Below are 22,937 nucleotides of genomic sequence, written 5' to 3' on the forward strand. Positions count from 1 at the left end.
CTTTGACACTTTTCCAAAAAAATGAAATATTAAGGGAGATTTTGACTAAGAATGGAAACTCCCCTCTATTTAGGTCACTTTGCAATGTAAACTTGCAAAACACCGGTACACGTGCTACTGTCTATTTTTAGCTCTACTTTCATAATCTGCAGGATTTTACTATAATTATTGAATTTGAAACAACAACAAAAATTAAAAAATATTTTAAAAAAATATTTTTTTTTCAATAAAAAAATATTAAATTTTAGATTTTTAAATTTGAAATCAAGGAATTTTTTTTTTAAGATTTTGTATTGCATTTTCCTGAAATTTTCACACAAATCTCCTCCAAAACAGATTAAAACAATTACTTAATCCCGAAAAAAAAATTAGGGAACAAGATCAGCCGTGAAGGCGCTAGCTGGCCACTCCACATGCAAGTAAGGTAAGACGACAACTGCTGCCGAGACAGAGACAAAGTTGCTCAGCATTGAGGGGACCAACCACAACAACAATCATTGTTATGGTAATGGAGTAGCTGCTGGCAACTGGGGAGAACATTCCCTGAATGTTAAGTGGCAATGTGGGGCGGTGATGACGCTTACCAATACAAGGGCCGGCAAGTGCCGGTATCTTTTTTTTTTTTTTTTGCGATCAGTGGTGGCTCAAAAACAAATCCCAAAAAAGAAGACTGGAGTAGGGGGAGGAGGAACATGCCGAAATGGAATAGACTAAACGGCAAATGAAGTGTGCGATTTTTTGCCATATAAGCGGACATTTACGTTACTTTTTATTTATTATTATTTGTTGTTGTTGTTCTTGGGTGTTTTTTTTTTTAATTCACCTTCTTTTTTTTGGTTCGTGTGCCTAGCTGCCACTATATAAATCTAAGCCAAATCATGGCCAAGACATCACTTCTTTGGTGGAAACTTAAGAGTTAAGTTTAGCTCCAGTGCTGATCGATCGATTGTCTGAAGTTTGAAAATTTACGAAATCCCATTTCAAGTGCATAAAGGAGTGTTTCTGTCTCAAGGATACTTTTTTTTCGAAAACAACAAAATGAAATTCAGTCTTGCTTTGATCGCCGTTGTGGCCCTTGTTGCCGGTGCCAGTACATTGCCAGCCAAGAAAAGTATGTTTCAGTGTGTGTGTGTGTGTTACGATTTATTTGAAAAAATTTAAGAACTCAAGTGAAAACAACTGCAAAGTGTAAAGAAAAAATGTTGGAAAAAATTCCGCAAAAAATATTAAAAAACAAAGACAAAAAATTATGAATTTTGGAGACCAAACAATAACACCATTATGGGACTCAAAACAGCTAAAAAATGTTTACATTTAATTAAAAATTCCGAAATTTTATTCGGAAAAAAAGTGTTGACTTTAAAAAAAATTTGGAGACTTTTTCTGTTCGCTTTTTCAAAAGAAGTTACATTATTTTACAATTTTTTAAATTAATTAAAATTTAAATCCCCCGAAATTTTTTATTAAAAACGGAGTATAGACTTTTAAAAATTTTTGGAGACTTATTTCATTTTTATTTTTTTTTTAAGAAGTACAGTAAATTTAAAAATCCAAAAATTTTATTATAACGAGTGTAGAGTTTTAGAAAATTTTGGAGACTTATTTAATTTCTTTTTTTTTTTCAAAACGAAGCAACAAAGTTATTAAATTATTTAAAGTAATTAAAGTTTAAAAACCCCAAAATTGTATTAAAAAGAGTGTAGAGTTTTAGAATATTTTGAAGATTTAGAAAATTTTGGAGACTTATTTAATTTCTTTTTTTCAAAGAAGCAACAAAGTTATAAAATTATTTAAAGTAATTAAAATTTAAAACCCTAATTTTTTTTAAAAAAGAGTGTAGAGTTTTAGGAGTGTTTCAATTTTTTTTTTTTTTTTTCAAAAGAAGTAAAAACATTTTTATAATTTTTTAGAGTAATTAAAATTTAAAAACTCCAAAATGCTATATAGAGGAAAGAAGGAGTAGATTTTTAAAAAAATTTGGAGACTTATTCATATTTTTTCTCCAAAATTTAAAAAAATATTTAAATGAATTAAAATTCCAATTAAAATAAAAGGAAACCCCTAAATTTTAAACGGAAAAAAAAGGATGGAGACTTTTTTAAAAATTTTGGAGACTTTTTCAGACTTCTTTAAATGAAGTAACCACATTTTAAAATCAATTATAAACTCCGAATGAAAATCACCACTTTCTAAAATTACTCTTAATCCAGTCTCCACAATACATACTCACTTCACATGGAGTCTCCACGATTAATAATTTCTTTCAAATGAAGTCTCCAATTTGAAAGCAGAATTAAATGATGTCTCAAAGTTTTATGATTTATTTAAATGTGGTTCCGACGTTCGATTATCGCTTGAAATTAAGTTTCCACTTTTTAAAATTTCTCCTTATGATGCTTTCACGTTTCATACTCACTTCAAATGAAGTCTCCACTTTTGGGAATTACTTTTAATGACATTTCTACCGGGACAAATGAAGTCTACACATTATAAACTCACTTCAAAAAAGTCTGCACTTTTTAAAACATCTCCTTATGATGGTTTCCAGTTTTATAATTACTTAAAATTAAGTCTCCACTTTTGGGAATTACTTTTAATGACATTTCTACCGGGAAAAAGAAAGTCTCCACAATATAAACTCGTTTTAAATAAAGTCTCCACTTTTAAAAAACATCTCCTTATGATGCATTCACGTTCTATAATTACTTAAAATGAAGTCTCCATTGTTGGAATTACTTTTAATGACATTTCTACCGGGAAAAATAAAGTCTCCACAATATAAACTCACTTCAAATAAAGTCTCCACTTTTTAAAACTTCTCCTTATGGTGCTTTCGTGTTTTATAATTACTTCAAATGAAGTCTCCACTTTAGGGAATTACTTTTAATGACATTTCTACCTGGAAAAATAATGTCTCCACAATATAAACTCACTTCAAGTAAAGTCCCCACTTTTTAAAACATCTCCTTATTAGGCTTTCACATTTCATTCTCCCTTCAAATGAAGTCTCCACTTTTAGATATTTCTTTGAATAACATTTTTACCGGGAAAAATAAAGTCTCCACATTATAAACTTACGTCAAATAAAGTCTCCACTTTTAAAAATGTCTCCTTCTGATGCTTTCACCTTTTATAATTACTACAAATAAAGTCTCCACTTTTGGGAATTATTTTGAATGACATTTCTACCGGGAAAAATAAAGTCTCCACAATATAAACTCACTTCAAATGAAGTCTCCACTTTTAAAAACATCTCCTTGTGATGCTTTCACGTTTCATACTCACTTCAAATGAAGTCTCCACTTTTGGGAATTACTTTTAATGACATTTCTACCGGGAAAAATGAAGTCTCCACATTTTAAAATCACTTCAAAAAAGTCTGCACTTTTTAAAACTTCTACTTATGATGCTTTCACGTTTTATAAGTACTTAAAATTAAGTCTCCACTTTTGGGAATTACTTTCAATGACATTTTTACCGGAAAATAAAGTCTCCACATTATAAACTCACTTCAAATAAAGTCTCCGCTATTTAAAACACCTTCTTATGGTGTTTTCGTGTTTTATAATTACTTCAAATGAAGTCTCCACTTTTGGGAAGTACTTTTAATGACATTTCTACTCGGAAAAATAAAGTCTCCACAATATAAGCTCACTTTAAATGATGTCTACACGATTTAAAATTTCTTAAAAAGAGGTAACCACGTTTTAAAATCACATTGAATAAAGTCTCCACATTGGAGAATTTTTAGGAGAATTGTTTAACACAAATCCCGGTGTTTCTTATACTTAATTTTGAAGCCCGGTGTTTTTTATAGTTAATTTTGGAAGTCTCCAAGGATGGAGAAAGTCTCCACGTTTTTTCGAAATTCTAAATGATATCTACCCATTTCAAAATTGCTTGAAATTAAGTCCCTACTTGACCCAACATCAGTAGATGAAGTTTCCAAGATAAAAAGTTATTAAAATTAAGTCTCCACTTTATTTAACTTGTTCTTTGGAGACATAATTAAGTCGATTAGAAGTCCCCAATTTGTCCACAGCAATTGAGTAAATTACTCAGATAAAGTGGAGTACAGGACTCACTGGAAGATTGAGGCCCAGACCCATGTCTACCTTGTCCATCCTCAAAACGAAGATAGTCTCCACTCGTTGAAATTTTAGCCAAGTCTTCACACTAAATTACGCTTCATTTTTTTACAATAAATTTAATAACATCTCTCCCCCACCCCCTTTCAGGAATGGTTTACTATCAACAGCCAGCTGCCTACTATACCGCTCCACAACGTATGATGTACGTACAATATGTCCAGCCCGCCCGTCCCTTTGCCCGCTCTACCCAGGCTGCCGAAGCTTTGGTCGCTGGTGAGACCGTTGCCACTGGCACCTATCTGAAAGGTAAGTTGGCCAAGATCCTAACCCACCTTCAACAATACATTCTCCCCTTCTCTTGTCGTCTAACATCTGTCGTTTGCCTTTTTCCGATTTTAAATTATTTAAAGATTGTAATCACGCAGAAGCTGATGTTGCCGCTGCTGGTCCAGCTGTTGATGTATCCGCTGAACGTGGTGAAGATGTTTTGAGCGAAGCCGAAGCCTACCCCGCCTCCGGTGAAGCTGTGCCCGTTGTACCCGTTGCCGCCGTACCCGCTGAAGTTGATATTGTGGCTGAGGAGAATGAGGTGGCTGCCGCCGATGAAGCTGCCAAGGTTCCACGTGACTACAACTTTGAGGCTGCTGAAGAATCTGCCGCCGCTGCTGCCGCTGGTTCCGCCGAAGAAGCCACCTATGAAGCTGAACAAGGCGCAGGTGCTGAGGCACCCGCTGTTGAAGCTGAAGCCCCAGTAGCCGCTGAATTGCCCGCTCCTGCCCCAATTGCTCCCGTTGCCAAGCCCGCCAGACGTTATTTGCCATCCAAGAAGAAGGTCTACGTTGAATTGGAACAATCTGTCGAAGATGAAGCCGATGCCGATGAAGAAGTAGAATATGAAGTTCCCGTAGCCCCTGCCCGTCGTCCAGCTGCCAAGAAGCCCGCCAAGGCCCCCACTGCTGGCACCAAGGCTGAAAAACCTCTTCCCGCCGGTACCTTCTTCCCCATTAACTTCGGTGGTACCAGCGGTGGCGCCATTGCCATTGCCAACTCCTTCAGCACTGGAGAGGGTGGTTCCGCCACCAGCCATGCCATTGCCTATGGCTCTCCTGATTCCGTGCGTGCCCGTGTTCGTCCAGGCAAATTCCATTAAAATCTTGACTGATGCATTGGCATTTCACACACACCCACCCACACCAACACCACCCACACTAATACATTTTAATGCATATTTTTGTAAGCCATAATGCTCTGCCTTTCACAAGAATTTAACCGACTTTTTTTTAATTATTTTTTAAACTAATTTTTAAATTTTCCGTTAAACGATTTAGTTCAATTGTAATATCTAAACGAAAACAAAACAAAAAACGACCAAAAAAAAATAAAAAAAATTGTATCCTTTAAAAAAGATGAGTTTGCATGTGAATGTCAAAAGTGGGGGTCCTTCGAAGCTTCGAATCTATCTTCCATAAGGCTTAGATAAATATGTCTCATTAGGAAATAAATTGTCCTTGAAAAATATTCTTTAAAAGATTCATAGGTCCTTGTTCAAAATATTCTTTTACAAATCCTCATTTCAAGATCCATAGGTCCTTGTTCAAAGCATTATTTTATAAATCCACGTTTTAAGATCCATAGGTCCTTGTTCAAAACATTCTTTTATAAATTCTCGTTTCAAGATCCATAAGTCCTTGTTCAAAATATTCTTAAATATATCCACGTTTGAGGGTTAAATGGCAAAAAATATCAAAAAACCCAGTAAAGAAAGTCCTAAAGTCGGGCGGGACCGACTTTATGATACCCTACTCCACTTTGCTAATTTTGTAGAGATCCACATAACAATTAAAGATTTTATGGGAGAATTTAATCATAGACGCTATGATTATAATTGAAATTTAAAATTCAAAGGACTAAATATGCCGAAGCATTTGTATCTTTTAAATTCGGACTTATATTGCCCATTTGGTGCAAAATTAATTTGAAATCAGATTAAGATATATATGGGAGCTATATCCAAAACCGATCTCGATAAAATTTGGCAAAGATATTTCTGAGCTGCATTTGATATATTTCCCTGAATATCGTTGTTACGGAGTGCATATTACGGCTGTAGGTAACAAATATAACAAATCGGATGAACAATATATATGGGAGCTATAGCTATATCTGAACCGATTTTCACCAAATTTGGCATACTAGCTTCTAGACTCCATTCGGTCGCATGTGCCAAATTCCATCCCATTTGGGAAAATATTAGACGTTTAGTGTACAATAAAAGGTGAATCGGACGAAGTTATATATGGGAGCTATATCCAAATCTGAATCGATCTCGATAAAATTTAGCAAAGGTATTTCTGAGCTGCATTTGATATATTTCCCCAAATATTGTTGTTACAGAGGGCATATTACGGCTGGGGAGGACAAAAATAACATATCGGATGAACAATATATATTGGAGCTATAGCTATATCTGAGCCGATTTCGATCAAATTTGGCATACTTATTTTCAGGCCTAATTTGGTTGTATGTGCAAAATTCCATACTATTCGGGCTGATATTACACGTTTGGCGCACAATAAAAGGCAAATCGAACGAAGATATGTATGGGAGCTATATCTATTTTCTTACCGATTATCTCCAATTTCAAATAGGGTTCGTCCTTGGGCCAAACAAATGTTGTTTGGAAAATTTCATATCAATTTGATAATAAATGCGACCTGCATTTTGTTCACAAGAATACATGGACAGACGGACTGACATGCATAAATCGACTCAGAACGTGATTCTATGCAGATCATCAAAAGGAACTATGGGTCTATCTCGTTTCCTTTTGCCTGTTACAAACAAATGCACAAAGACATAATACCCTGACCACCTTGTGGTGTAGGGTATAAAAACAAGTAAAGAAGCAGTAAGTTCGACCAGGCCGAGCTATGAATAACCTCCACAGGCTGTTCTACCTAATAGGAACTTTAAACATGAAATTTCAAACAATTTCGACACCCGGAGGTGCTGATATATGGGGCCCATACGCAGACCTGGACCTGCATAGACAATTTTCTGTCACAGGCTGTAGAATCTGTTAGGAACTTCAAATACGCAATTTCAAACAATTTCGCTGAATATTGTACCGAAAATCATCAAAATAGCGAATATAGGGAGGTACTGATATATGGGGCCTACACGAAGACCTGGACCTGCATAGACAATTTTCTGTCATAGACTGAAGTTCTTATTACGAACTCTAAATACGAAATTTGAAATAGCTTCGGTGAATAATGTTGCTAAAATCATGAAAATACCGAATATTGGGGCTATACGATATCGTGAACCTATATAGACAATACTCTTGCAGGGGGTAATGTACTCAGAAAACTTCCTTTTGTGGATTTTCAGACAATTCCATTGAAAAATTTGGCTACAATAATCAAAATACCGAATATTTGAGGGGTTCCGTTATACAGAGTGACATAAAAAAAAGAAAGAAAAAAGGGTCGGAAATAGCATCAAATTCTAGAATAAGTTTAGATTTGTTTGAATTGATCACCTTTGGCACGAATTATGGCCTTCAAACGGCCAATGAAACCGTCACACGCTGCCCGAATGTTGCTCTACGGCGTTTTGGTCCATTCCCGGCGAAGCGCTTGCTTGAGGTGATCGATACTTTGGTAGTTTTTAGTGCCAACCTTGGTTTCCAAAATACTCCAAACATAATAGTCCAACGGATAGGTATCGGGAGATTTTGTTGGCCATTGTGCGCGGGAAATGAAGCGAGGAACCTCATTTTGTAACCATTCTTGGGTGGCGAGTGCTGAGTACGATGGTGCTGAGTCCTGTTGGAATGTCCAAGGTATGCAGCCAAAATGTTTGCATGCCCAATGCTTTAATACAACATCCAGAATATTTTCGCGACAATATTCGGCATTTATTCTGATGCCACGGTCTATTAATACGAACGGAGAGCGACCATCGGCTGTTATGGCGGCCCACATCATCACCATGGCCGGCGCTTGAGTTCTGGTGGCCAACCGAAGGTGCACATTTCCAGCTGTGCTCTTTGGCAAGTAGACACGATCATTTTGTTTGTTTACAAACTGCTGGACAACGAATGTTTTCTCATCGGAGAAAACCAAACTCGGCAGTTCACCACTTTCGGCCAAGCGAGGCAACTCTTTAGCTCTTTTGAGTCTATTTTCTTTCTGTTGCGGTATAAGTCTTTGCACCTTTTGGAATTTCAATGACTTAACCCCGAGTTAATTTTTCAATATTTGCCGAATGGAATATTGCGATATGTTCAGCTGACGAGCCATTTTTCGGCCACTGCGACACGGGTTTCGAACAAGTCGCTTTTTTACTTTTCGAACAATTTCTGCTGATGTTGCTGTCTTCTTCCGTCCATTTCCTTGACGTCGTCGGGCTACGCTACCAGTATCACGGTAACGAACGATGTTATGAGACACAATTTATTCACATTTAAATGCTGGAATGCTCTAACGATAGCCACGTGTGGTTTTCCAGCCAAATATAAAGAAATCACACTATCACGCTTGAATTCCATCACGAATAACTTTTTTTTCTGGAAAAATCTCACCGAAATGCTTTTCGTACGCTTGTAAAAAATATAATGACCTATCACTGGAATAATTTTTACAGCTGTCGAACGAGTGGCTTGGAAATGACAGCAGTCTGAAGTTGGTTGCAGTTTTTTCATCGCACCCTGAATGTACCAAAATTTGGATCAAATCGGAAACTCCCTTCGAGAGTTATCGTGCGCACCAGTCAGCCAGCCAGACAGACAGACAGACGGATATCGCAAGATCGACGCCAAATGTCCTGAAACGGATTTAGTCCAAAGAGACCTAGGGTCTAAAACTTTTATTTCGATGAGGCACGTTTTAAATGATATATATCCTCTTTAGCCATTTTGGCTGATGTTATAAAAATCCAATGGTTCTGGTGGAAAATTCGCAAAAATTGCAACAGCTGCCAAGTTCTCTTTTGATAGAAAAATATTCAGGGCTGTCACAGAAACCATGTCGGTTTTGCTTATTGTCGTTTTTGTAAACCAATGTTGGTTTCATTTGGTGTCATGAAACCAAGTTGGTTTTGTCAATTTCGAATGTAAATAAAACCAATGTTCGAAACAGCTACTGTTGCTTACATGTGTTGTTTGTTTATTTGTCATTGAAATATCAGTAAAAGTAAAGTAAATAAAAAAAGGAATAAGTCGCTATAAATAAAGTAAGATGGCATCAGCAGTGGTAGCTTTTGTGTTGTTGGACGAAGAACGCTCAGAAAAGGTGACGAGAAAAGCTCTTAGAGATTTCAGCAACCCACTGGAGTTGCCGGAGATAGCGTAAGTAAATTCTTTTATTGTGAACTTACTCATAAAGCTGCTTTGCAGATTTATGGTTTATGGTCCTTTAAAAATTATTTAAAAAATCCTTAAAAAATCCACATTTATGGTCCTTTAAAAATTATTTAAAAAATCCACGTTTATGGTCCTTTAAAAATTATTTAAAAAATCCTTAAAAAATCCACGTTTATGCTCCTTTAAATATCCTTTAAAAAAATTTTAAAAAATCCACGTTTATAGTCCTTTAAAAAATCTTAAGAAAATCCACGTTTATGGTCCTTTAAATATCCTTTAAAAAATCTTTAAAAAATCCACGCTTATAGTCCTTTAAATATCCTTTAAAAAATCTTTAAAAAATCCACGCTTATAGTAGTTTAAATATCCTTTAAAAATTCTTTAAGAAATCCACGTTTATGATCTTAAGAAAATCCACGTTTATGGCCCTTTAAATATCCTTTAAAAATTCTTTAAAAAATCCACATTTATAGTCCTTTAAATTTTTTTTAAAAAATCCAAGTTTTTAGTCCTTTAAAAAATCCTTAAAAGATTCACGTTTATGGTCCTTAAAAAATTCCTTAAAAAATCCACGTTTATGGTCCTTTAAAAAATCTTTAAAAAATCCACGTTTATAGTCCTTTAAAAAATCTTTAACAAATCCACGTTTATAGTCCTTTAAAAAATCTTTAACAAATTTTTAAAAAATCCCCGTTTATGGTTCTTTAAATATCCTTTAAAAAATCTTTGAAAAATCCACATTTTTAGTCCATTGAATATCCTTTAAAAATTGTTTAAAAAATCCAATGCAAATGAAAAGTGACAGCTCTAAGCAACTTGGTTTATTTCCAATAACAAAACCAATAACATTGGCTTCTATGACAACCAAAACCGATAAAATTCTAATTCGAAAATAAAACCGATAACATTGATTTTCATGACACCAAATCATTTTTTCTTGTCGTTTTTAAAACCAATAGTCCCAAAATTGTTTCTATGACAGCCCTGATTGTTTATAATTTAATTATTATTTTTTTTAATGGGAAGTTCATTTAGATTTGTTTTTATTATTGTTGTTTTGTTTGTTTAATGGGTTTTGTTTCCAATATACATTTTGTTGTATAGCTAAATATATTTATATAACATAACATTTTCTTTAAAGGGGTGCACAATATAATGTTTTCGTTTGTTTTGTTTTTTTTTCTGGTTTCTTAAAGATTTCTATATTAAGTTTTGCTTTTGTTTTTCAAAATGGATTTATTTAAAGTATCGCACTTTTGTTTCGTTTGTAATCCTTTTGAATTAAAATGTGTTTTTTTTATTTTTATTTATGTATGTATATTGACAGCATGTGTGTGTGTGTTTGTTTTTTGGAATATAGTAAAAATATTGAATTTGGTATGTGTTTCTGAACACGTTCTATTTAAAATGGAATTTTTAATTCACTTCGGTTTCTTATATATTTTTTTTTTCTTCTTCAAAACAAAAATTAAAAAGATTAATGTTCTTTGTATTTAGAACTTTGACAAAATAAGAACATTAAATATAGAGTAGTAAATATTTATAAAATACCAACAATATCATGGACAAAAAAAATAGAAATTAGAAAGAAATTTAAACTAAAGCAAATATTATTAGTATTTTTTTTTATGAAAACATAACCAATATCTGTCTATCAACATAAACTAAACACTATCAGTAACCATATTTATCCTGCAGAGAAGACATGACGTCATTGGCCAATGAGCTGAGACGGCCGGCAACTTTGTGGACACCTTGGCGCACGCTTTCTTTGACATCATCCAAATCAGGCGCTTGAAAGTTAACCACACCGGTGTTGTAAGCTGTTGTTAAAAAAGAAAAAAATTATATTTTTTTTAAAATATGAATCTACATGTTTCAACTCACCACCTGCAGCACCCCTCGAGCCACCCCGACTACTTTGGCTAGAGCCATCACCAAAATAATCAGCCGACGATATGGACGATGAGCCCTGGAATCGTGATAGATTTGATGAAACATCCTCTCGCGATTGGCCATCGTTAAAGAATTGATCTGAGCCAAAGCCTTTGGCACTGCCGAATTTCTTTTGAGCCGAATTATCATCATAGCTTTGCTTGCTAACGGATTGTTGGTTTTTACGTACATAACTATTTCCATAATTACTGCTGCTGCTGGAAGTTGTTGCTGGTTTCGATTTATTATCGCCATCATGTCCAACGCCTCCACTAAACATCGAAGTAATATTTGAATGTGTCGACCCGATGGGTTCGATTGTCTCGAAACCCATCATTTCTAATTCTTGTTTGTCGATTTTATTCGATGTTGCCGCCGATGATGACGAAAAGCCGCCGCCATTGCCACTATACATACTGGTGGAATAATCATTGAAGAAGCTATCATTGTCGAATGCCGACATTTTGGATGATAGATTTGATGAAGTGACTGATGATGATGATTTTGGAGCCGGAGCCTGTTGTATGGTTTCCATGTCACTTAAAACAGAGTGGGATATATCAGCACTGCTGGAAAAGTGAAAAATGAAAAAAAGGTAAAACTTTTTTGTTTGGCGAAGGGAAAAGGTGAAATAAATTATCAACAATTAAAACCAGTAAAGAAAGACTTAAAGTCGGACGGGCCGACTTTATGATACCCTACACCACTTTGCTAATGTAGTAGAGCTCCACATAACAATTAAAACTTTTATGGAAGAGTTCAATCATACGCGCTACGACTATACGCGCATTTCTATCTTTTAAATTCGGACTTGTATTGCCATTTGGTGCACAATTAATTTTAAATCGGATAAAGATATATATGGGAGCTATATCCAAATCGGAACCGATCTCCATAAAATTTGGCAAAGATATTTCTGAGCTGTATTTCATATATTTCCCTGAATATCGTTGTTACGGAGTGCATATTACGGCTGTGGGTAACAAATACAAAAAATCGGATGAATAATATATATGGGAGCTATAGCTATATCTGAACCGATCTTCACCAAATTTGGCATACCAGCTTCTAGACTAAATTCGGTCCTAAGTGCCAAATTCCATCCCATTTCGACAAATATTAGACGTTTGGTGCACAATATAAGGTAAATCGGACGAAATTATATATGGGAGATATATCCAAATCTGAACCGATTTCGATAAAATTTGGCACATGTATTTCTGGGCTGTATTTGATATATTTCCACAAATATTGTTGTAACAGAGAGCATATTACGGCTGCGAAGGACAAAAATAACAAATCGGATGAACAATATATATGGGAGCTATAGCTATATCTGGACCGATTTCGATCAAATTTGGCATACTTATTTTCAGGCCTAACTTGGTTGTTTGTGCAAAATTTCATACTATTCGGGCTGATATTACACGTTTGGTGCACAATTAAAGGCAAATCGGACGAAGATATATATGAGAGCTATATCAAAATTTTGACCGATTATCTCCAATTTCAATAGGGTTCGTCCTTGGGCCAAACAAATGATTTGTGCAAAATTTTATCTGGATAGGGCAATAATTGCGAACTGTACTTTGTTTACAAAAATACATGGACAGACGGACGGACGGACGGACATGCATAAATCGACTCAGAATGTGATTCTATGCAGATCGTCAAAAGGAACTATGGGTCTATCTCGTTCCCTTTTGCCTGTTACAAACAAATGCACAAAGATATAATACCCTGACCACCTTGTGGTGTAGGGTATAAAAACAGCTAAGTTCGGCAGGGTCGAATTTTTAATACCCTCCACACCATTTGGAAGGTACTTGAAAAATTTCAACAAAAAATATTGTTTAGTACCCGTTAAGATCTTCATTAATGTCGCTAAAATCATTAAAATACCGAATAAAGGGAGGTACCGTTAGGGGGGGCTATACGAAGACGTGGACCTGCATACGAATTTTTTAGGCATAGGCGGTACTACCCATTACAAACTTCGAAAACGAAATTTGAAACAATGCGGGTGAATGATGTCGTTAAAATCATCAAAATACCGAATATCGGGAGGCTAATATACCCTCCAGAGAATGGTAGACTATAAAAATACAAAAATCAATCTTAAATTATTACATGCCACACTTGTTATACCCTATTTGCATCAATGCTAGGTCATGTGCGAAAGGGGACAACGTCGGTACACTTCATCTAGCAAAGGTTCAAATTTTTTTAATTACAACTCTTATAAAATGTTAATAGTCCGATTGTCTTTAAATTTCACACATCGCAATATTTTTATTAACCCAAGGTCTGGTGTGAAGATGGAATATATCGGTACACTCCTTCTGGTACCTCCCCCACAAAAGGTGGAAATTTTCAAAAAAAATATTTTCTGCACAGAAAGAGAAACGATAATCCGATTTTGCTCCAACTTTAGAAATCCTAACATTTGCCATAGTGCTACTTCAGGTGCGAAAATGGACAATATCGGCCCACTCCATCAAGTACCTGCCCCACAAAGGGTCAAAATTTTGAATAATTATAACTCTTATAAAGGGTGATGTGAGAGTCCGATTGTCTTCAAATTTCGAACAACGAAAAATTTCTATTAACCCAAGGTTTGGCGTTGAGATGGAATATATCGGTCCGCTTCTTCTGGTACCTCCCCCACAAAGGGTAAACATTTTGAATACCTATGAAGCTCATAAAACGTGGAATTAACATCCGATTCCATTCAGACTTGGTACATCTGAATATTTCCTTCAGCACAAAATCCGTTATACAGATGGCAGAGATCAGACCATTCCTTTGAATTCGTTTGAATAACCAAAACGATCATAAAATCTGAAATAAGTATCCGGTTCCCTTCATATTTTACACATCCCAATATCTCTACTAACACAAGATCTGATGTAAACATGGAATGTATTGGTCCACTCCTTCAGGTACCTCCCCCACAAAGAATCAACATTTCGAATATCAATGGAGCTCTAAAAACGCGAAATTAACATCCGATTCCATTCAGACTTGATTCATCTCAATATTTCTATCAGCACAAGATCTGTTATAAAGATGGTAGAGATCAGACCATTCCTTCTGCTACCTCCCCACAAAGGGTCTCATTAAAAGTACAGGAATTAGATGATATAGTCCAAATATGTCATGTTGTAATATTTATATCAGACTTAGGTCAGATACCAACTGGCCAACTGCTTCGGAACCTGTCCCATAACTCAACTATATATGTCGGCAAAACCGACTGATACTATTTAACTTGTGAAGTTTAGCTTTTATTCCTCTAGAAATGTGATTAAATTTCATATGAAATTATATTCAATCCAATAGACTATTTATTACTCACCCCTTCAAATTGAAACCCATGCCTAAACGTTCCATTTGTTTGGCTTTTATGGGATCGATATTTTTCAATCTGGCCTCCTCCTGGCTTTTCTTCAATGACAAATCTTGATAGGCTAAACGCATGCTGGCAACCGATTCAATTTCCTCTTCGGCCGTAAGAGGTTTATCAGGCACAATGGGAGACTCTTTGAGCTGATTGGCCATATTGGCTCGTTGTTCAATTTCAGCGAAATTGGTTTTGACTTTTGTTGCACCCAGACCGCCAACTTTGCGGGCGCCTAACTGAAAGGGGGAAAAACAAAAAATTAACAACATGAAAAACAGAAAGTTGACAAAAAAAAAACCTACTCCTCCTTTTTTGGGTTGAATTTTGCGTACTCCAATAGAGGGTGTAACAGTTGTTGGTGTATTCACCATGGAATTTAATAGATCAACACTTGGAGCACCAGTCGACAGTTGTTGTTGTTGTTGTTTATCAGCGGTGGGTGTTGGCGTTGAGGGCTTCAAAGAAACATCAATCTAAAAACAAGAAAGAAAATCGAAATGTTTTCAATACAAATTTTATTAAATTTAAATTTGAAACGCAAAACATGCCTTATTGGAAACTGAACGTGTAACTTACCTTTTCAATATTGCTTTGAATATTGTTATTATCATTATTAAATGAATCCTTATTATTATCATTATGGCATTGTTCAAAGAAGTCCACTTCTTTGTTATTATCATTGTTCTCCGGCTTTTCTGTGGTACCATCCAAAAATAGCTGCCGAGTTTTGGGTTCAATGTACAGAGATTAGTTTCAAACAAATTCCAATGCAAAGTAACAAACATAAAGCAAAACAAAACATGTTAGTTGAATAACAAAGTAACGGAAAATAAAAACAAGAAAGAAAAACGAACGCATCCAACCCATTGGGCGTATCTATTTACCTTTGTCCCATGCACTTTCATTGCCTGCTGGGCCAGTTGCATTAATTTGTCACGATATAATTGAGCCGCCCTTGAATTGTATTTCTGCTGGGCATCTGTGGTGTTGCAGTTATGCTGACGAAAGAATGCATTGGCATTTGCATTACCGCCAACTTGCATCTGACGCAGCTGCAACCAGGTCCAGTTGGTATCCAAATTGGTGGAACGCACGAAAGTCAAATGAACACCAAGGCTACGATGAACAGCAGAGCAATCAATACAGATAAATACACCATAGGTTACTGTGGCCCAAGTGGGAGCCTTGGCGCCACAATCGAAACAGGCCTAAAAGAAAGATAAATTAAATGGTCGGATTAGATTTAGATGCAGATTTATACGTGTAAGGATTATTTCCGATTGATTGAAAGATTATTTTTCTCTTCTTGACAATCGAAGTGGGAAATTGGACTCTATTATCGTTAACATTGGTCCTTCGAGCCGGATCCTGAATTGAAACTACATCCAAAGGATAAGGTTGTTCTTTTTTCTCATTTAAACATCTTGAATTGCATTGATTTTCTTTTCAGTCGCACAATACCGGAGCCTTAACTCATTTTGAAGTAGTCCACGTTTTGAGTCATCCAATTAATTGGGTCTTGAGGCTGATTTCAACTTGTCCATCAAGACTCCCAAATTTTACTTGTAGCCTGACATAATTTTCAAATGCCCGTACTCCTCTTCATTTGTTGTTGTGATCTCTAACAAAGAACATGCTGTAGGTAAATTCTATTAAACGTTTCGCTTCACTTGCCATTAAATGCAAATGTACCCGAGCCTCCATACTCATAGAAATTGTCATTGATTTGTAAAACGTGTCAATGCGAATTAACAACTATCAAATAAAAACTTTGCTAAAGTTCAGGGTCGTCATCGTAGATTGAGAGACAAGTTGATTGGCCTCGTTGTCAATAAATGACTATAACCTTTTTTTCTTAACACAAAAAAACTCGAATCAATTCGAACGCACACAAAAGGAGGACTTGAAGAGGTGGGATGACTTACTTTGTTGGCTGGCTGAGACCTTAGGCGACTAAAGACGGCCTCCATTTCCTGTTTTGTGGGTCCATTTGATTGATTGGCCATTGTGGTGGAGTTCTGGGATGGGTGTGTATGTTCGTGCCAAAATGTTAACAACACTTTTTCCTATTCGATTTTTTCCAACAATTTTGCAAGCGTTTTCCAAAGGTGCTTGAAATCTTTGGGGGCAATGTATGGGATGGAATCGATGCTAATGCTTCTCTTAAGTGGGGGTATGTATTTCTCGTTGTTTTTGTAGCTATTGATGGAGTTGGAATCTTTGCTCTTGTTGTGTAGTGTCTTCGTTGTGTATTCTATTTTCCGCAATTTCTCTATTTTACTGAATAAAAAAACATTAATTGAAATGTAAAAATAGCTAATGTTGCAGGTTGTTCTTCCTTTCTTATTTTTTGACAACAGTTAATTATTCTTATGTTCTTTTATTTCTTTTCTCGTAATTTTTACGTGTGTTTTTTCTTGTGACGTGTTTTATTAGGGATATGTAAATCGACTTTTGATTTGTCGATCTGTGAAACCCTTATGCAAGCCACACACGTTACAACCGTTGGTACAATGAATTCAAGGTAGGGCAGAACTACCATATGATTTAATTTTTTTATTTTTCTGGCTTAATATGTCAACCTCATTTGCTTATGTGTGTGTCTTCTTTTCAATAATAAAAAATTGTTCAGAAAATATTCAAATTCGGGTGTTTTCAAAATGCTTATTGCAACGAATGCATCGACAAAATCTAAAGTTTTTGTCGCGAAATAAACCGTAAGAGATATATAGAACATGATATTGAAAAGAAATTTTGACCATTCATTCAGTTTTCGCGGTTTTAAATTATTTATTCAAAATCAATGCAACAAGTTGTTTGCTTTTTTATTGTTTTGATAGTAATTCTGACATTACAAGCCAAACAGGTAGACCCATGGTACAATGAATTCAAGGTAGGGCAGAACAACCATATGATTTCAATTTTTTTATTTTTCTGGCTTAATATGTCAACTTCATTTGTTTATGTATGTGTATTTTTTCAATAATAAAAAAATTTTCAGGAAATATTCAAATTTGGGTGTTTTCAAAATGCTTATTGCAACGTATACCTCGACAAAATCTATAGTTTTTGTTGCGAAATAAACCATAAGAGATATATAGAACTTAATTTTGAAAAGAAATTTTGACCTTTCATTCATTTTTCGCGGTTTGAAATTATTTATTCGAAATAAATGCAACAAGTTGTTTGATTTTTTATTGTTTTGATACTAATTCTGACATTACAAGCCAAACAGGTAGACCTCTATACTTGCAATTTTTTTCAAAGTTGACCTACCTTCTCTTCATTGTACCATGGGTAGACCTCTATACTTGCAATTTTTTCAAAGTTGACCTACCTTCTCTTCATTGTACCATGGTTACAACCGTTGGTACAATGAAGACGAGCTAGGGCATATCAATCACCAGAGTTCTTTTGGTAGTCTCGTATTGTTCTTAATAAAAAACAAAGTAATTTAACAATTTTTCAAATTCCTTAAAATCATATTACAGCTTTTGGGAATAGCCAACGTTTCCGTTTTGGTATGAAAGAGATTTTCAATTGTATTACAGACTCGACGTTGTGAAAAAACTACGGTCGTTTCCCGCGATTTTCTTCTATATAAAACCAGTAAGGAAAAGTCAAGAGTCGGGCGGGCCGACTATATGACACCCTACATCACTATGCATATTTAATAGTGCTCCCGTAACAATGGAATTTATTTGAAGTAGTTCATACATTTGACTTTAGAGCAGTTATAGTTTGGTTTCAGAGGAAACTAATATATATGGGAGGCATATCCAATTCTGAATCGATTTTCACTAAATTTAATCTTTTATAGGGAATAAGATAGCTATAGAGTGCATGATATCACTTCGAGAAAGATTATATTAAAAAAATTATATATATCGGAGCCGTTTTCCACAAAATTAAACTTTCGTCCCGAAATTCAGTCCATTTGGGCTGATATAAGCCATTATTTGCACAATAAACCGGAAATCGGATTAAGGATATATATGGGAGCTACATCAAAATCTTAGCCGTGCTCGATAAAATTTGACAAAGGTATTTCCGAGCTCTATATGATATCGGGTACCAAATATCTTTGTTACAAATGTGAGGGACTTAAACAACAAATCGGACGAAACCTATATATGGGAGCTATAGCTATATATATCGTTGTTTTGCATCTAGACTGAATTCGGTCGGATGTACCAAAATTCAGGAGTTTTGGATTGATATTGGGTATTTGGTGCACAATTAACCCGAAATCGGTTGAAGATATATATGGAAGCTACATCCAAATCCGAACCAACCAATTGATAAAATTTTACAGAGGTATTTTCGAGCAGTATCTGATGTCCGGTACCAAATATCAATCTTGTGGAGTACATAAGTATTGGTAAAAAGTTGTACCTCTAGATGTTCGGTATGTTAAGGATTTTTGCTACATTTGTCAACAGAATCATCTCAAACATGGTATTTGAGATTCGCAATAGCCATTGCATTCTCAGGCAGATAATAGGCTACAGAGGCCCATCTCCATCTTATTTTGCAAGAATTATTTCAAATTTAGAAATTGGAGTACTGCTGCTTCCTTTGACAGAAAATTGGTTTTCCCACCCAATATTCGATGATTTTAGCTAGACTTTTCAACAGAATTATCTCAAACTTGGTATTTGGAGTTTGTTATAGGTATCGCCTTTTCTGTCATATAATATGCTATAAAGATCCACGTTTTCGTATAGTCCCACAGTAGCACCTAATATTCGCATTTTTTTAGTTTTTTTTTAGTATTTGATTTTTTTTTCAAATTGAAACCATGTGCCCTGCCTTGGAATATTTTTCTACCATGGAATAAACAAACTTTCAGTAACTCAAATACCGAAATTGCTCTCTATTTAAATTGGGTCTAGGGCCTCCTCTCTGATCGATCTGGAGGATTTTATCTGGGGGATGTTTGTTCTTCCCCAATTATTGGCCTTTAAAGTTTTGTTCGTGTTTGGCGGGTTATTTCCGATGTTTGTAGGAACAAGCAAGGCAATATAAATAGCATTGGGAAACTCTAGCGCCCCCAAACCGTTCATCATCGCCCATTGCATCGGCTTTGTGAGTGCATTGACTACAATCGAACTAATAACAAATCTTCCGTTTTATTTACATTTAACACAGTAACAAATAATTTATGTCTCCGAACTAGAAACATTTTCATTTTTTAACTTATTACCCCTGGAGACTTTGGCTATACTTTCGGGATCATGTAATAATACCAATCTAACAAATGCCAAATTTAGAAGCAATGCTTGACCCAAAAATTCACGATGATATCGTAATGATTTAGAAAACATTTGCCTTAGATCCATTGGAAATTGTACATTTCCTCTCAGGTCGATGTTGGAGTTAGTATTATTCTTCTCATTCACATCAGTATCGGACCTTAACTCTTCACTAGCTTCCTCGCTTTGTTCCGGCAGCAAATCATTAACATTATAATAGGTACGCATCATATTTATAATTGTGTCCTCCGAAGATATTCGTTCCGTGCCCACCAAGTGATTAAACAGGCGAGCGGTCAAGAAACGCCTAACGTAGAATATCAACGATCCCTTGGCTGGCTCATTCTCATTGTCGATCGCCTTTGGGATATTTGAATGCCGCGAGGCCAAAGCATAACCCATTACAGCAGTCACTTGGGCCTTTTGTATGTTGATATTCTGTTGCTCCACACTGCCGTGATTGTTACTGGCCTGAGCCATCTGGGGATTTTCAAAGAGATAACAGTCGGCATCGGGAATCATGTGATTAACATATAAACATCTTTGTATTAATTCATGTAAATGTAATTTTTTCTCAGATATTTCATGATGCTGCCAGTGAGTCAGCTGACAAGGTTCATTATTGTCGCCGCCAGCCAATTCCAATCTTGCCCATGTAATACTATTCACCCCAACTCTTACGGAAACACATGATTTAATTTGTATTTGTTGTTCTGGTGTTATAACCGGGGTAATGAATGGTGCTGTCCTCAGCCGACTCGTCTTGCTGCCCAACTCAACATTTTCCGGTTTGGGATCTTGCAAAAGACTCTGATAGAATTTGTCGGCAACTTTTGGACCAAATCCTTCAATGAAAAAAATATCCGATAAGTTGGTCAGCAATCCGTTACGCATACGCCAGGCTAGCAGTTTATTTGCTCTTCCTTTGGTAATTTCATAACTGTAATATGAGAAGAAGAAAATTCGTAAATTTGTTATGTTGGAGATATCTACCAAGGTTACCTTAAAAGTTCCTTTAAATTATAGTTGTTAAGGCTTTTTAATATCTTATCGACCTCCTCTGTGCTGTATTTTGAGAAAGTTGTGGTTTTGCCAGACGACGCCTCCGACGACTCTAGCGGTTGTTCCTGCTGCTCGATGCCATAGAATCTGCCTTGTATGTAGCCTTTAAATATGTTGCTTCTGTTGGTGGATAATCTTTGGAGTTTCTTTAACATCTTAATATATTTCAAAGAACACGTACCGGCCCGGTGTTACATGAGTGCCCAAAAGATGTATTCACTGAATCGAATTATGACATCTAGTTCAACACTTTTCATTTACCCGGCAGACAACAATCGAAAAATTCGTTCATACATTTATAATATGGCATTGAAAAATATTTAAAAATGTCCAGAGCAGAATTTTGTATCGCAACATTTTGCAAATTCTGTGAGGAAAACTGATAATTATTTCAAAAATAAAAATTCCCTACAAAATTCATTTTTAGCGTTCAATATTCAAACAATGACACTATTCACTAAATGGAACCTTTAAAACCAGTTGCAAAATCATCTGTAAGCAGTAGTGTGATTCTGTAAAATTTTTTTGCAATTACCGACAACAATCACAAAATTTTTATAGAAAAAATGAACAGAAATTTGACAGCTTATCTGTTCCAGAACTGCAAGAATGTACAAATTTTCACTTCGATAACCGATTTTGTCTTTGTGATATCGGCAAAAGTTGCAAAACTAGTTGCATAGTAGAAAAATACAGGTATGTAGATGCATCAACGCTTGGGATCATTAATATGTCGAAAAAATTTAAATGTTTTTTGCAATTATAAGTAGATTTTTATAGGTTTTCTTATACTACGTCAGTCGGATGTTATTATATTCCACGTTTTTCAACAATTTTTATAAATTTAAATAATTTTTCATTCAATATTTTCAATTCCAAAATTGGATTGACAGTTCATTGTCCCAGCAGCTGTGTCGACGCGTCTACCAATATTCTTCTACCATGACTAGTAGTCAATAGAAAGCCAATTTTGGAATTGAAAACTTTGAATGAAATTAATTTTTTCAAATTTGTAAAAAAATGTCGAAAATGCGTATTATAATAACCTCCGATTGACGTCGTATAAGAAAACCTATACAAATCTATTTATATTTGATAAAAACTTTTTAAAATTTTTGACATATCAATGTTCCCAAGCATTGATGTATCTACCTCATGGTAGAAGAATATAGGTAGACGCATCGACACAGCTGCTGAGACAATGAACTGTCAAACCAATTTTGGAATTGAAAATGTTGAATGAAAAAGTATTTAAATTTGTAAAAATTGTTGAAAAACACGAATTATAATAACCTCCGAATGTCGTCGTATAAGAAAACGTATAAAAATCTACTTATATTTAAAAAAACATTTAAAATTTTTTGACATATCAATGCTCCATGTATCTACCTATATTCTTGTACCATGATCTGTACCAGAACCTGCAAGAATCTACTAGCTTTCCATTTCTTTGATATCATAAAAGGAAAATCGATTATCGAAGTAAAAAAAAAAACATTCACCACCCTGATGTCGTGCCCGTTTTGTGTCAGAATTTTATCAAATGATAAGCAACAGGGAAAAATTGCGTGGTAGAAGAATACAGGTAGTCGCATCGACACAGCTGCTAGGGCATCATTTCATTTTAGAATTGAAAATTATGAATGAAAAATAATTGATTGTTGTAAAAATTGTTGAAAAATACATATCAGAAAAACCTCGGATTTGCGTCGTATGAGAAAACATAAAAATCTACTTATTTATGACAAAACATTTTAAAAATTTTGACATATCAATGTTGCCAAGCGTTAATGCATCTACCTATATTCTTCTACCATGGTAAA

General features: G+C 35.2%; 3 protein-coding genes across 7 annotated transcripts; 1 reads left to right on the top strand and 2 right to left on the bottom strand.

Moving 5' to 3' along the window:
- The first annotated feature begins 890 nt into the window (after positions 1 to 890).
- LOC101894541 (uncharacterized) lies at positions 891 to 5,496 on the top strand. 2 transcript variants are annotated; one of them, XM_011293782.3, is made up of 3 exons: positions 891 to 1,111; positions 4,239 to 4,397; positions 4,502 to 5,496. In XM_011293782.3, the coding sequence occupies exons 1-3, from the start codon at positions 1,039 to 1,041 to the stop codon at positions 5,239 to 5,241; spliced, it is 972 nt and encodes a 323-aa protein (XP_011292084.1). In that variant the 5' UTR covers positions 891 to 1,038; the 3' UTR covers positions 5,242 to 5,496. The 2 variants fall into 2 exon arrangements, with proteins under 2 accessions (XP_011292084.1, XP_011292085.1); XM_011293783.3 differs by having other exon boundaries at positions 4,517 to 5,496.
- A 4,989-nt stretch (positions 5,497 to 10,485) lies between these two features.
- On the bottom strand, positions 10,486 to 17,258 carry LOC101893805 (ADP-ribosylation factor GTPase-activating protein 2). 4 transcript variants are annotated; one of them, XM_005182457.4, is made up of 7 exons: positions 16,723 to 17,256; positions 15,682 to 16,005; positions 15,374 to 15,514; positions 15,100 to 15,270; positions 14,753 to 15,033; positions 11,347 to 11,960; positions 10,486 to 11,282 (listed from the first exon to the last, which is right to left on the bottom strand). In XM_005182457.4, the coding sequence occupies exons 1-7, from the start codon at positions 16,801 to 16,803 to the stop codon at positions 11,134 to 11,136; spliced, it is 1,761 nt and encodes a 586-aa protein (XP_005182514.1). In that variant the 5' UTR covers positions 16,804 to 17,256; the 3' UTR covers positions 10,486 to 11,133. The 4 variants fall into 4 exon arrangements, with proteins under 4 accessions (XP_005182514.1, XP_005182513.1, XP_058985449.1 ...); XM_005182456.4 differs by having other exon boundaries at positions 11,347 to 11,963; positions 16,723 to 17,254; XM_059129466.1 differs by lacking the exon at positions 15,374 to 15,514 and having other exon boundaries at positions 16,723 to 17,258.
- A 2,652-nt stretch (positions 17,259 to 19,910) lies between these two features.
- On the bottom strand, positions 19,911 to 21,491 carry LOC101893527 (uncharacterized). The gene is made up of 2 exons (XM_005182454.4): positions 21,055 to 21,491; positions 19,911 to 20,992 (listed from the first exon to the last, which is right to left on the bottom strand). The coding sequence occupies exons 1-2, from the start codon at positions 21,267 to 21,269 to the stop codon at positions 19,960 to 19,962; spliced, it is 1,248 nt and encodes a 415-aa protein (XP_005182511.3). The 5' UTR covers positions 21,270 to 21,491; the 3' UTR covers positions 19,911 to 19,959.
- Between the last annotated feature and the right edge of the window lie 1,446 nt (positions 21,492 to 22,937).

Source organism: Musca domestica, unplaced genomic scaffold, assembly GCF_030504385.1.
Source record: "Musca domestica strain aabys unplaced genomic scaffold, Musca_domestica.polishedcontigs.V.1.1 61, whole genome shotgun sequence".
Classification (NCBI taxonomy): Eukaryota; Metazoa; Arthropoda; class Insecta; order Diptera; family Muscidae; genus Musca; species Musca domestica.

Coding starts and splice junctions, on each gene's coding strand:
- LOC101894541 (XM_011293782.3), top strand. CDS start 1,039: ATGAAATTCAGTCTTGCTTTGATCGCCGTTGTGGCCCTTGTTGCCGGT. Junction 1,112..4,238: donor TACATTGCCAGCCAAGAAAA/GTATGTTTCAGT, acceptor ACCCCCTTTCAG/GAATGGTTTACTATCAACAG. Junction 4,398..4,501: donor CACTGGCACCTATCTGAAAG/GTAAGTTGGCCA, acceptor AATTATTTAAAG/ATTGTAATCACGCAGAAGCT.
- LOC101893805 (XM_005182456.4), bottom strand. CDS start 16,803: ATGGCCAATCAATCAAATGGACCCACAAAACAGGAAATGGAGGCCGTC. Junction 15,515..15,681: donor TGAAAGTGCATGGGACAAAG/GTAAATAGATAC, acceptor AAAACTCGGCAG/CTATTTTTGGATGGTACCAC. Junction 11,964..14,752: donor ATGGGTTTCAATTTGAAGGG/GTGAGTAATAAA, acceptor TCACTTTTCCAG/CAGTGCTGATATATCCCACT.
- LOC101893527 (XM_005182454.4), bottom strand. CDS start 21,269: ATGTTAAAGAAACTCCAAAGATTATCCACCAACAGAAGCAACATATTT. Junction 20,993..21,054: donor AATTTAAAGGAACTTTTAAG/GTAACCTTGGTA, acceptor CTCATATTACAG/TTATGAAATTACCAAAGGAA.